We start from the raw sequence: 13421 nt of genomic DNA on the forward strand, positions 1-13421 counted from the left end.
CCAGAGTTTGTCAGGTTCTCATGTGGCCCCTTTTTGTCCACGGAACTCAGGTAGTCTGGCTTCAACTTGATGTCCCTAACCACTATACATACTGCTCAATACATGAATGATTCAACCGATCATGCAGACTGGCCTGGGTTCAAATCCCAGCGCTGCCGCTTGCTAGCTGTGTGGCCTAGGACTTACCTCTCTGAACCTCACACTCTTTATTGTTAGAGGTCAAGCCCCTCCTCCTAGTTCGGGGTGCAGATGTCAGGTGCTGGAGAAAACTGGCTCAAAGACACCGTACAGGCGCGTACAGGCAAACACGGAGGGAGCTGACGGCTTGGAGCGCCTGGGCGCTGGACCCTGATAACACTGAAAAGGGAGGTGGACCTGGGATTGCAATGGCGAGGGTGTTGGGGTGAACGCAGGGGGCGGGGTGATCGCCGCCAGGCTCCGGGTGTGGCCTCCTAGAGGCTGCCAAAGTCTCTGGCTTTCAGGTTCCCCCAGTTTGTCCACGCCCTACTCGGGGCCCAAAGCGCTCTCTCCGCTCCCCTGAAAGTGAGAGACTGAAAGGGTGTGTCCCCGACGCCAGGCGGCGGCGGCGGTCTGGGAGAAAGAAATCCGGCGGCGGGAGAGAACCCTGGCGGTAGGCCAGGGTGGGGAGCTCGCTGCCCCGCCTCCCCCACCTGACTTAGTTGGAAAGGGCGCTGCCCTCGGGCGTGGAGCGTCTGGGAGCTGGAGAAGGAGCCAACCTGCGGAGATGGAGGCGGCCGGCACCTGGGCGCTGCTGCTGCTGGTGGTGCTGCTGCTGCTGCCGCTGGCGCTGCCCGCGATCCGGACCCGAGGTCACCTGCCCCCCGGGCCCGCGCCGCTGCCGCTGCTGGGGAACCTCCTGCAGCTCCGGCCTGGGGCGCTGTACTTGGGGCTCTTGCGGGTGAGGAGCGGCGGGGTGCCCTGGCGAGGGGCGGGGGGCCAGGGCCAGGAGAGGGAGGGGACTGCGAGGAGAGACACGAAAGTGCCGGGCGGAGAGGTCCTCGGGTGTCCTAGGGAGGAGGCCAGCACGGGGTCCCCGGCAGAGGGCCGCGGCTGTCTGGGGTGCGGCGGGAGCAGGGATCCAGGACCGGCGTTGTCTGGGGAGAGACGGGGCAGAACTGTGGAGCCGGCGAGGGGCAGGGAAGCGGGGCCAGTAGCAGGGGTCCCAGGGCAGAGGAGCCTTCAGCTTCCTGGGGCGGCGCGGGCGCGGGGAGCAAAGCTGGGAGCCGGGAGAGAAGCTGCTAGTGTGATGGTGCTGGGTTTGTCCTCGGGGACGGAACAGGTGGGGAGATCCAGGTGAGCTCTCCTGAGGACCGGCAGAGAAGAGGAAGGGGTCCCTGGGGGAAGTGGAGGCACAGGCTGGAGGGTTCCAGGAATCTGTCTGCAGAGAATAGAGGGCTGGAGGTGAGGGGTAGGTGGAGCTGGGAGCTCCTGGGACAGAGAAGGGTAGGAGAGCTAGAAAGAACGTGAGGCAGTCCCCACCTTTGGGGGTGGGGAATGGGTGGAAGAAGCCAGAGGTTCCCCATTCCACAGGAATCTGGGCGTCTTCCAGGCATGGGGGGGGGGGGGGGCGGGGGGGGGGCGGGGACGGTGTCCTGAGGAGGGATAGTAGGTGCTTAGCAGTATGTGCTTCAGAATTTGAGGATTTAGCAGTGACAGAAAACGGTGGCTAGGTTGGGCGTGGGGAGAGTTGAGGAGTTATGGGAGCCACAGCTGCAGCTACCCATTTGCTGCCACGCGCCTGAATTGGGAGGGGAGGGGAGGGGAGGGGAGGGGAGGGTTCTGGGTTGTCCCCAAGTCAGAAGTTGGGCTCCGCAGGAGGTGAGAGGATAGGCTAGCCAGGGCTGGGGGGACAGTTTGCAGACCTGAGGGGTCGTTTCTAGCAGGTGGCTCATCCAGCGACAGGGGCCATGCTGGAGACTTGGAAACTGAACGAGGCCCCACCCCCTTTCCTCTCCCTGCCCCCAGCTGAGTAAGAAGTATGGACCAGTGTTCACCGTGCACCTGGGACCCTGGCGGCGCGTGGTGGTCCTGGTCGGGCACAAGGCTGTGCAGGAGGCCCTGGGAGGTCAGGCTGAGGAGTTCAGCGGGCGGGGGATGTTGGCAACACTGGACCCGACTTTTGACGGCCATGGTGAGTCATGAGTGGAGCCTGCTTCCGCATGCATGTGACCTCCGTGCAAGGCTCAGTGTCGCTGGGCCTGTTTCCTCATCCATAAAATGGGATGATAATAGTGCCTGTACATAGGGTTGCAGGGAGGATTGAATGACGACTGGGCTTTGCACAAAACCAGCACTTGGTAGTCACCAGGGTGTGGTAGGGTTATGTCTGGGCCAGGTGAAACCTCCAGGGCTGGGAGGGAGGGGCAAACTTTCAAGGCACTGGGCATTAACTGATGTGTAAACACAAAATGTAGAAACTGTTATCTGTGCTAAGACTGAAAGCCAGAGTTCCGCGCTGCAGTGACTAAACAGCCCGGTCTGGCTCCCCCACAGCCTCACCAGTGGGGAGACAGACCTGTCACCAGATAGTGACAGTCTGGAGAGGTCAGGGATGAGGAAGGGGCTGGCAGAGGGGTCAGGGCCAGGATGGGGGAAGCCCTGGGACTCTAGGAATAGGAGGAGGCTCTTGACCCAGCCTGCTTGCTGGGGGTGTCCAAGGTGTCTTCCTGAAAGGTGGGGTATCTGAGCGGAGACTCACAGAACAAGTGGGAAAGGTGTTCCTGGCGGAGACCAGCTAGCACAAATGCATGGAAGTGCGAAGTACTCACCCATTCAACTGACAAGTTTTCATTATGCCTGGTCCTGCCCTGAGTACTGGGGATACAGAGGTAACTGAGATAGATATGGTGTCCCGTCTTACAGTGTGGGGGGAGAATGGGAGAAATCTGGGAAGGCTTCTCAGAGGAGATGACATTTGAGTGGAGACGTGAAGGATAAATGGAGTTAGTTCAGGGGAAGCTGAGTGAGCCAGGCAAGGGGGGGAATCCTGCCACTTTTGAGGAAGTGAGAGAAGACAGTGCCATTGTAGTGGGATGAGTAATAAAGCTGACGTTAGCAGTGTCAGGTCATGCAGGGCCTGAGTCCTGCCACCGCGTTTGGCTTCGGGCTTTCTGGAGGAGCAATAGATACTAAGCAGGGAAAGGGTATGAGTTAGAAAGGTCCCTGATTGCTGTGTGGGAGCCCAGGGAGGGGACTGGGCTGGATCATGGCTGGGGCCTCAGGGTTGGGGGGGTGGGGGGGGATTTGGAGAGGAATCCAGGACTCCAAATAGGAGTGGGGGTGGCAGGGCTAAGAACAGGGAGGAGGAGAGATGCTGAGGCCAGCTGGGGACACAGTGGATGGGTGGGTGTATGGGGACCCTGGGAGGAGGCATCCAAGAGGCCATTACAGGCCGGAATTCTACAAGTGGGAGCACTGAGCTCAGAGCAGGGAAGGGTCCATCCAGGGCAGGTCTCTGAGATAAGGGAGGAAAACTGCAACTCCATCCTCTTCCCTTCCTGTTCAACCTCCAGACAACGTGGGGCAGGGGACCACACAGTACTCCGTAAATGCTGGGATGGAAGGAAGGAAGAAGAGGAAGGGAGGATTAAAGTATGGGTGGGTGAAAAGAGGAGTTAAAAGATGGAAAGAAGGAAGGAAGGAAGGAAGGAAGGAAGGAAGGAAGGAAGGAAGGGATCTTCACTCACCTGGTTGATCACAGAACAGGAGCCTGGATAATCCCAGTAACCAACTTCTCAGGAAAATGTCACCCTCTGCCTCAAGGACAGGTATTTATCAAGCACCTACTGAGTCCTCATCTCTGGACTAGGTAGATGTGGACTCAGGACAGGGCCCGAAGAACGCCCTCTGGGCACTTCGGAAGGAAGGGCTAGTCCTAGGGAATGGAGAGAGGGGCCAGTCGCTCCTTGAGTCTGGCCCTCTGTGCAGGGGTTTTCTTCTCCAATGGGGAGCGGTGGCGGCAGCTGAGGAGGTTTACCATGCTCACTCTGCGGGACCTGGGCATGGGGAAGCGAGAAGGCGAGGAGCTGATCCAGGCTGAGGCCCGGTGTCTGGTGGAGGCCTTCCAGGGAACAGCAGGTGAGCAGGGCAGGGGTCCTGAGTGAGTGTGGGGAGGACCCTCCCATGGTGCCTGGGCTGGGGGCTCTATTCACCTCCACCTCTAGCTCCCTCTTTACCTCTGTCGCTGTCCTGCCGTCTCCCTGAGAGTCTCTGTGTCCCTGGTATTGTCACATCACTTTTCTGCCTCTTTCTCTCTCGACTTCTGTTTTTCTCTCCTGTAAATTTCTCTGTCTCTCTCCTTGCCTGTTTGTCTGTGTCTCTTTCTCTCTGTCCTTGTCTGTTTCTCTGTCCCTGTCTGTCTGTCTCTGTCTTGATGCCTTCCTCTTTGTGGCTGTTCCTGGCCCCCATGGAGTCGGTCATCTCCGATTCCATCACAACACTTCTCCTTGCCTCCTCCCCCCAGGACAGCCATTTGACCCCTCCCTGCTGCTGGCCCAGGCCACCTCCAATGTTGCCTGTTCCCTCACCGTGGGTCTCCGTTTTCCCTACGAGGATGAGGAGTTCCAGGCTGTGGTCCAGGCTGCTGGTGGCATCCTGCTGGGGATCAGCTCCCCTTGGGGCCAGGTAAGCGGTGGGACCCCCTCTCCAACGACTTTCCCCAAACGTTCCAGCCTTCCTCTTCCAGGCAACCCCCAGAGCACCCCATCCACCTGCCCCTCCGCCTTGGTGCAGGGCCAGGCCCCATGGAAAGAGCTGCCCTTCTCCCCACAGACCTATGAGATGTTCTCCTGGCTCCTGCAGCGCCTTCCAGGCTCCCGAACCCAGCTCCTCAGCCATGTGAGCACCCTGGCCACCTTCGCCATTGAGCAGGTGCAGCGGCACCAGGGGAGCCTGGACCCCTCAGGCCCTGCACGCGATGTTGTGGATGCCTTCCTGCTGAAGATGGCAAAGGTGGGGGAAGGTGGAGGTTTGGAGGCGCTCCTGAATGGGTATGGTGGCCTGGCTGCCTGACACCCAGGTGTGTCTGTGCATGTGTGTGCATATCTCTTCTTTCTAATGCATTGTTCTCTCTGCCTCTCCCTACCCCTACTTCGTGAGTATCCAAGTCTCTTGCAATTCTCCCCTCTCCTCCCTCCAACCTCACCCCCATGCCCAGTGACCTGCCACTAGCAATGGCCACCATTGCTTCACCCCACTCCCCACCCCTGCCCCCCCTACCCACACAGGATACTTCCTAAGACTTAGTCATTTCCTTATGAAACCTTGCATTAGCCAATTATAATAATAAAGTGTGCCTTATTAATTATATAAAAACAATTTATTATTATGTGAGAAAATGAGAATTCAGGGGACTCCTGTGGAAATAACTAGTTTTGCATTGTACAAACTTTGGAATTATGGCAGCTATTCAGGGCCACATCCTTTGAATAAATGCAGCCACCTTGTTCATGGAGAGAGAATTTTTTTCTTATATATGTGGCCCCATTTCTTTTTTATTTTTTTTAATTAAAAATATAACTGTAGTAAAATACACATAACATGAAATTCACCATCTTAACCATTTTTGAGTGTACAGTTCAACAGTGTTAAGTGTGTTTATATTGTTGTGCAACCAGTCTCCAGCACTCCTTTCAACTTGCAAAGCTGAAGTGCTATACTCTCAACATCACCCCATTCCCCCGGGCCAGCTCCTGGCAAGCACCAATCTATTTTCTGTCTTCATTAATTTGCCTTCTCTACGTGCCTCATATAAGTATTAGAGAATACAGTATTAGACCTTTTTAACTACTTTATTTCATTTAGCATAATGTCCTCAGGTTCCTCTATGTTGTAGCATATGCTCGGATTTCCTTTCTTTTCTTTTTTTAGTATGTTTTTATTGATTTCAGAGAGGAAGGCAGAGGGAGATAGAGATTAGAAACATCAATAATGAGAGAGAATCATCGATTGGCTGCCTTTTGCACACCCCACACTGGGGATCAAGTCCACAACCCGGGCATGTGCCCTGACCAGGAATTGAACTGTGACCTCCTGGTTCATGGGTAGATGCTCAACCACTGAGCCACACTAGCTGGACAAGGGCTATCCTTTCTTTTTAAGGCTGAATCATATTCCATTGTATGGATAGACCACATTTCATGTAGCCGTTCATTCATTGATAGGCACCTTACTTCCACCTTTTAGCTATTGTGGCTCACACCACTGTGAATATGAGTGTACAAATAATCTCTTCGAGACCCTGCTTTCAATTCTTTTGGAGATAAGTCCAGAAGTGGAAGTGCTGGATCGTCTCATTATTCCATTTGAATTTTTTTGAGAAACTGTGATACCATTTTCCAGAGCAGCTGCTCCATTTTACATTCTCACCAATGGTGACATTGGTTCCAATTTCCCCACATCCCCACCAACACTTGTCATTTTCTGTTTGCGTGTTTATGATGGCCATTCTCTTTCATTTTTGAAAACATTTCAACCAGACAGAATAATAGCAAGAGCCCACATCCTGACTTTCCCAAACATTTATTTAAACTCCTTGACAAAGCTTGAACTTGCTGTGCTACCCGAAGCCCAGCTGGGCGGCCCCCGCTACCTGCAGGTTGTGTTCTCTGAGCCCCTCTGCCTGGTTTCTTCCAGGAGGAATGTGATTCGAACACAGAATTCACTGACAAGAACTTGTTGATGACTGTCATTTATCTGCTGTTCGCGGGGACGGTGACCGTCAGCGCCACGGTCCGCTACACCCTCCTGCTCCTGCTGAAATACCCTCAGGTCCGAGGTAGGAGCCTTTTCTACCAGCCAGGCCCTGGTAACAGAAGCGAGAGCTGGAGAGGAAGAATGTTCAGGAGAGTGGGCAGCCTGAGCCCAGAGCTGGAGGTGACCATGAGCCTGGCATCTGGGGTGTCTGAGGCGCGAGAAGTGGAGGGACTGTTGGTTGTCGAATGAGGCATAGTGAGAAATGAGGCAGGGGATGTCTCGGGGCCTTGTCCCTTAATCCTGAGCAATGGAGATCCATGGAAGGATGTTGGGCAGGGAGAGGTGGGGTCGAATTAGCATTTTAGAGAAATTCTGTGGGCTTCCATGAAGTAGGAGGGAAGCCTGGGTAGGGACCTGGGTGGGAGAGGACAGGGCTTGATCAAGCTGTGGGGAGAAAAGAAGGGGCCAAGTGGGCAGGTGGTAGAGAAAGATGGGGAGGGAGACATTCAGAGGCAGGCCCAGGGCTCTAGCCATGGGCTTGGGGAACCGGGGGGGGGGGGGGGGGGGGGGGAGGCTACCCCGAGATGGGAACAGAAAGGAAGAGAGACTGTTTCAGGGAAGACACTGAGGCCAGTTTTGGACACTTTGAGTGTGAGGGGCCTGGGACCACCTGTGAGGAGGCATCCAGGAGGGTCAGGACAGAAGATGAAAAACAAATTGAGGTCCTGAGAGCGCAGGCTGGAACTGAAGCTGGGATGGTGAGGAACAGTATAGGGCTGCTAATAAGCCCCAAGGAACCCCCAGGATCTCACATTGGGCGGATAAATGCTGTTGAGCTAGTGGGGTGGGGTGGGCTGACCTGGAAGATGGTGTTAGGTCGCCAAAGGAGGAACACACAAGGCCAGAGTGGTGAGGAATTACGGTGAGGGATTACGAATTTATTCGATCATCCGCACACCGGTGGCTGACCCTGGGTGGCTCCAGCACCCAGTGAGGGGAGTCAGCGGCTTTTAAAGATCTGGCTTTTAAAGGTCTTTTGGCGGGATTTTTCTGGGCGGAGACTTCTTTATGCATACCCGAAGCGGGGAGAATGGAATGTGGTCACTGGCAAGTGAAAAGTGGTCTTCAGCAAAGGGAATGTCCATAGTGAAGTGACCTGAAAAGCCAGTTCCCAGCAGGGAAGGGTATCAACTCAATTGCTCCATCAAACTAACATTCCAGCCTTTTTGTTTTAGGGAATAGGGACGGAGGTCATATCTTCTGTGATTGCTTCCTGCTGAGGGGGGATGGAACGGATTTGATAGTAGTGGCTGGACTAGGGGGGCAGCAGCTTGATTTCCCCAAGAGACTGATTGGTCAAGGCTCGAAAACGGTCCTGTTGAGTGACCTGGGAGGTAAAAGCTGGTCCTGAGGCTGCCACAGCATCACTTGTCTGGTTTTGCTGCTTTTCTGGGCCTGGAGCTGAAATACAACGGAGACCTAGATGTTATTTTTAGGGGGGAAAGAGTAGGGGTCTCAGTTGGCTCACTAGTGATTGAAAGGGGGAATAGGTTACCCTGGGGGTGAGGTTCTTGTTTTCCTAGTTTTGCCCCTTGCTGGGCATCCACATGTTTCTTTTTTTAAAAAAATATTAACTCATTTCATTCTTTTTTTAAATATATTTTATTGATTTTTTTACAGAGAGGAAGGGAGAGGGGTAGAGCGTTAGAAACATCGATGAGAGAGAAACATCGATCAGCTACCTCCTGCACACCCCCTACTGGGGATGTGCCCGCAACCCAGGTACATGCCCTTGGCCGGAATGGAACCCGGGAACCTTCCGTCCAAAGGCCGACATCCATCCACCAAGCCAAACCAGCCAGGGCCACATGTTTCTTATAGGTCCTAAGACAACGTTTCAAAATAGGTAGAGCAGTGGTTAAGCTCCCGATGGCAGTTCCAACCCCTGCTGTGATGCTGAGGGTTATGAGGAGAGGGATTATCTGGACTCCTCTTTTGTGTCAGATATGATGGGTTACGGGGACAGGTAAAGACTGATTATTGGGGGCTCCATCTACACTGGGTGAGAGACAAGAGTACAGGTTCCCGTCCAGCTGATAGGGAGACAGATGTATGTGTTTTCCCCACAGAGGAAGAAAAATCCCTGATCATGGAGACAAGCTGATAGGTGTAAGGGGAAGAGGTGGGCTAAAGGGTAGGAGGTTCCTTTTTCTAGTTCTGCACTCCAAGCTGAGAGGGTAGTCGCCATGGCACTGCCAATAAGGGGCGACAGATGAATGGTTGAGATTTTATTGCAGTGAAAGTGGGAGGGAATACTAGAATGGGCTGCTGTCCAAGGGAAAAGAGAAAGGGAAGGAAAGGACAGGTGAAGCCAGGGGCCGGGATGGTTGGATAAGAAGTAAGACACTGCACTCAGACCAGCCAAATTGTTAGGTTTGTGGAGCAATTGAGTTGATTCCCCCAACCCCCAACCCCCAACCCCCAACCCCCAACCCCCAACCCCCAACCCCCAACCCCCAACCCCCAACCCCCAACCCCCAACCCCCAACCCCCAACCCCCAACCCCCAACCCCCAACCCCCAACTGGCTTTTCAGGTCACTTCACTATGGACATTCCCTTTGCTGAAGACCACTTTTCACTTGCGGTGACCACATTCCATTCTCTCCCCTCCGGCTATGCATAAAGAAGTCTCCGCCCAGAAAAAGTCCCTCCAAAAGACCTTTAAAAGCCACTGACTCCCCTCACTGGGTGCTGAAGCCACCCAGGGTCAGCCACTGGTGTGCGGATGGTTGAATAAATTCGTAATCCCTCACCACTCTGGCCTCGTGTGTTCCTCCTTCGTTGACCTAACAGATGGAACTTGAGGTCTGGTGGGTGGATTAGAGTCAGCTGTGATTTCAGCTCTCTGGGCCTCGGTTTCCTCGTCTGGGAAATGAGGGTAGATACTGGTCCCTAGCTCACAGAATGGCTGAGGGAGTTAAGATAGGAGAGAAGCAGTGCCCAGCACACAGGATGTGTGGGACCTGGGCTCAGGGAGGGCTGGGAGGCTTTTCCTCTTACCCACCAGCCACATCCCTAACCACAGCTGCTCAAGAAGATGGGGCTCCCAGGGGAGAGGTCCCGACCCCTCTGACCTCCAGTCCTCCTCTTCTTGGGGGCAGAACGCGTGCACGAGGAACTGACAAGGGAGCTGGGTCCTGGCCGGGCGCCAGGCCTGGGGGACCGAGCTCGCCTCCCATACACGGACGCGGTTCTGCACGAGGCGCAGCGGCTACTGGCACTGGTGCCCATGGGGATACCCCGAGCCCTCACAAAAACCACCTGCTTCCGAGGATACACCCTGCCCCAGGTGGGTCTGCAGTGCAGCCATGCCCAGTAGTATCTCTCTCTGCCTTAGGCCTGAGTCTGTTGTTATCTGTGTCTCTCTGACTTTTTCTGGATCTTGGTCTCCCTCTTTCTGTATCTTCCGCCTCTCTTCTCCTCCCCCTTCCTCTCCTCCCCTTCCTCCCCCTCTTCCTCCTCTTCTCCCCATCTCAGTTCCTGTCCCTTCACTAGAGAGCAACTTGGAGCCAGCACCACCAGGGGGCGATGTCTCCTCAGAAACCTAAGGCACCTTCTGATAAACTTCCTCCTTGAGCTTCATTGTAGTAGAATCGATCCTTGGCAGTTGCAATCCAGTCATTTATCTGGGACCTTGGGCAAATCCCTTCCCCCTCGGAGCCTCCACCTACCCCTCTTCTAAATTGGGAAAGATAATAGTATTAACCAGGATTGCAAGGAATCTTATCAGGCAATGCTTGCAAAGCACCAACTTGGCTCTCTGTACCTGGGGGGTGGCAGTCTTGGGCATGAGGCAGCAGCAGGGACTATTGTTAACACAGTGACTGTGCAATGACAACCACTACTGATGGTGACAACAGTAATAATGATTGAGGACCTGCCTGTGCCAGGTGTTTAGATTTCAGAGCAATCCTACACCACTAACATGCCCATCTTACAGATGAGAAAACTGAGACCCTGATAGGTTAGAAGACTTGCCAGGGTCACCCAGCCCACAAGTGGTCAGGGAAAGATATTAACCCAAGCCTATGCTTTAACCGCTGCTATCTGCCTTTCTCTTATTTTAATAGCAATAGCATGACCCTATCTTTTCCTATAGTCCTCTCACCTCCCCAGCTCAGAGCCCATTAGCCAGAGTTCCTAGCAATGGAGGTCCCTTGCTCTTGCTCCCCTTACTCCCTACCTTCCTTCACCCTCCAACACAGTCCTGGGAACATGGCAACTCTGATCTCAGCTGAAGGGGCTGCCACTCTCCCTGAACTTGGACCAGTGGGGGGTGGGGGGGAGGCAGGGGGCAGACGCTCAATGGAGGAGCTGCCTTAAGCTGGCAGTCGGACATCCCCTGAGGGCTCCCAGACTGCGAGAGGGAGCAGGCCGGGCTGAGGGACCCCCCTCTCAAGTGCACGAATCTCATGCACCAGGCCTCTATTTTAAAAATAACAAGCTCTGGCCCTAGCCGGTTTGGCTCAGTGGATAGAGCATCAGCCTATGAACTGAAGGGTCCCTGGTTCAATTCCCGGTCAGGGCACATGCCTGGGTTGCAGGCTCCATCCCCCGTAGAGGGTGTGCAGGAGGCAGCTGATCAATGATTCTCTCTCATCATTGATATTTCTATCTCTCTTTCCCTCTCCCTTCCTCTCTGAAATCAATAAAATATGTATTAAAAAAATAAAATAACAAGCTCTGCTGTGTCAAATGTTGCCTTGGGCAAGTTGCTTAAGTTCCTTGGGTCTCAGTTTTCCCATCTTTAAAATGGAGATCATATTAGTGACTGCTTCCTAGGCTTGTTAAAACATACAGTGAGTTTACATGTGTGGTTGTGTGTGTGTGGAAGTGGAAGACATGTACCTATTACATGTGAGGTAAAATACATAAAATGCTTAATAAACTGCTTGGCCCATAATAAGCTTGTTCCATGTCGATGCTCTTATGTTTTGTGAACTGGTGTCCGCGACAGTGCAGATTCCTGCGCTCTGCCGCCCAGAACCTGGGTGGTGAAAGATATTTGTAGTTCTATTATGATTTCCCCTCAGGGCACTGAGGTCTTCCCCCTCCTGGGCTCTGTCCTGCATGACGCCGAAGTCTTCAAGCAGCCAGAGGAGTTCAACCCAGGCCGATTTCTGGATGCAGATGGAAGGTTCAAGAAGCAGGAGGCATTCCTGCCCTTCTCCTTAGGTATCTACTGGGTCGGTTCCTGCCCACCGCCTGGCTGGGGTGTGAGGAGGGCTAGCCCAGCCCTATCTCCCTCTTCCCTCCAGGTAAGCGTGTGTGCCTCGGGGAGGGCCTGGCACGAGCGGAGCTGTTCCTTCTCGTCACCGCCATCCTGCAGGCCTTCTCCCTGGAGAGCCCGTGCCCAGTGGGTGCTGTGAGTCTCCAGCCAGCTGTCAGTGGCCTTTTCAACATCCCCCCAGCCTTCCAGCTGCAAGTCCGTCCCCGCTGACCTTCATCCCACCGTGTCGTGTGGAACAAATGAAGGAGAGGGTATTGGGAGGTAGCAGCCTCCACCTTGGGCCTGGACATGGCCGTGTCCAGAGCCATGTCTACACCACAGGAAACCACATTCGCACACCTGTAGCTGTATTTGAGAGTCAGTCACACAGATACTCGTCCGCAGGGCCACACTCACTGAACCACACACCCATACACAACCACAAGGCAGCTCAGCCACACAGGCTTTCTATAGACATAAATTTAGTCTTTCTGGAATCATAACCACGCGCCCAGATAACCCACCAACTTGCATACAAGGTAAGTCCCCTGGACTCACAACCCATGTGTGGGAGTTCCACCGTATTCTCGGCCTACATGCCCTCTTCACTCATCACACGTAACAGCACCACCGTCTCCAGGAGCCTGGGGCAGGGAACAGGCACCTTCCTGGGCCACGTCTCCTCGCAGAGAGACTACCCTCAGCCCTCGAGGGACCACACCATTACCCAGGCACGTGACTCACCAGCCACACTCTCCCAACCACTGAACCACAGTGCCAGCTCACACCTGGCTTCGTCCTGACTCCCAGATATCTTCCTACTGAGTCAGTCTCACCCTGGCCTTCCCACCTTCAGCCTTCAAGGACCTTTTCCAAGCACCCTGATCCCTAAATTCTCCCAACTACAGATATACCCTCATTGTGCAGTTATGCACACAGAGCTGGGAACCAAGTAAACTAGGACACATGGGACCCTCAGACCATGTTATATAACCATGTTGAAAGCCTCTCCTGCTTCCTCAACACACACTGACCCACCGTCCCTCCTCAAAGTCCCACGTAGAAACGGGAGAAGGGGCTAGAGCAGTGGTTCTCAACCCTCCTAAAGCCGCGACCCTTTTATACAGTTCCTCATGTTGTGGTGACCCCCAATTTCATTGTTACAAATTGAACATAATTAAAGCATAGTGATTAATCACAAAAACAATATGTAATTACATATGTGTTTTCTGATGGTCTTAGGCAACCCCTGTGAAAGGGTCGTTCGACCCCCAAAGGGGTCGCGACCCACAGGTTGAGAACACTGGGCTAGAGGAACAAGTACAGGCCAGATTCCAACTCCCCGTGTCAGGGAAGAGACCAGATCTGCTGGCCTTGTGACTCGGAAGGTCCCTGTTTTGTAATAAAAGTTTGTTTCTGGCCTGTGGTCCAGCCCCG

General features: G+C 54.1%; 1 protein-coding gene across 1 annotated transcript; it reads left to right on the forward strand.

Moving 5' to 3' along the window:
* The first annotated feature begins 688 nt into the window (after nucleotides 1-688).
* On the forward strand, nucleotides 689-13421 carry CYP2S1 (cytochrome P450 family 2 subfamily S member 1). The gene is made up of 9 exons (XM_081106734.1): nucleotides 689-919; nucleotides 1987-2152; nucleotides 3949-4098; nucleotides 4484-4644; nucleotides 4792-4971; nucleotides 6655-6796; nucleotides 9877-10064; nucleotides 11809-11950; nucleotides 12034-13421. Exons 1-9 carry the CDS (start codon nucleotides 746-748, stop codon nucleotides 12213-12215), a joined length of 1485 nt encoding a protein of 494 aa, XP_080962860.1. The 5' UTR covers nucleotides 689-745; the 3' UTR covers nucleotides 12216-13421.

The sequence above is a fragment of the Myotis nattereri genome (genome assembly GCF_964212035.1).
Source record: "Myotis nattereri genome assembly, chromosome: 15".
Lineage (NCBI taxonomy): Eukaryota > Metazoa > Chordata > Mammalia > Chiroptera > Vespertilionidae > Myotis > Myotis nattereri.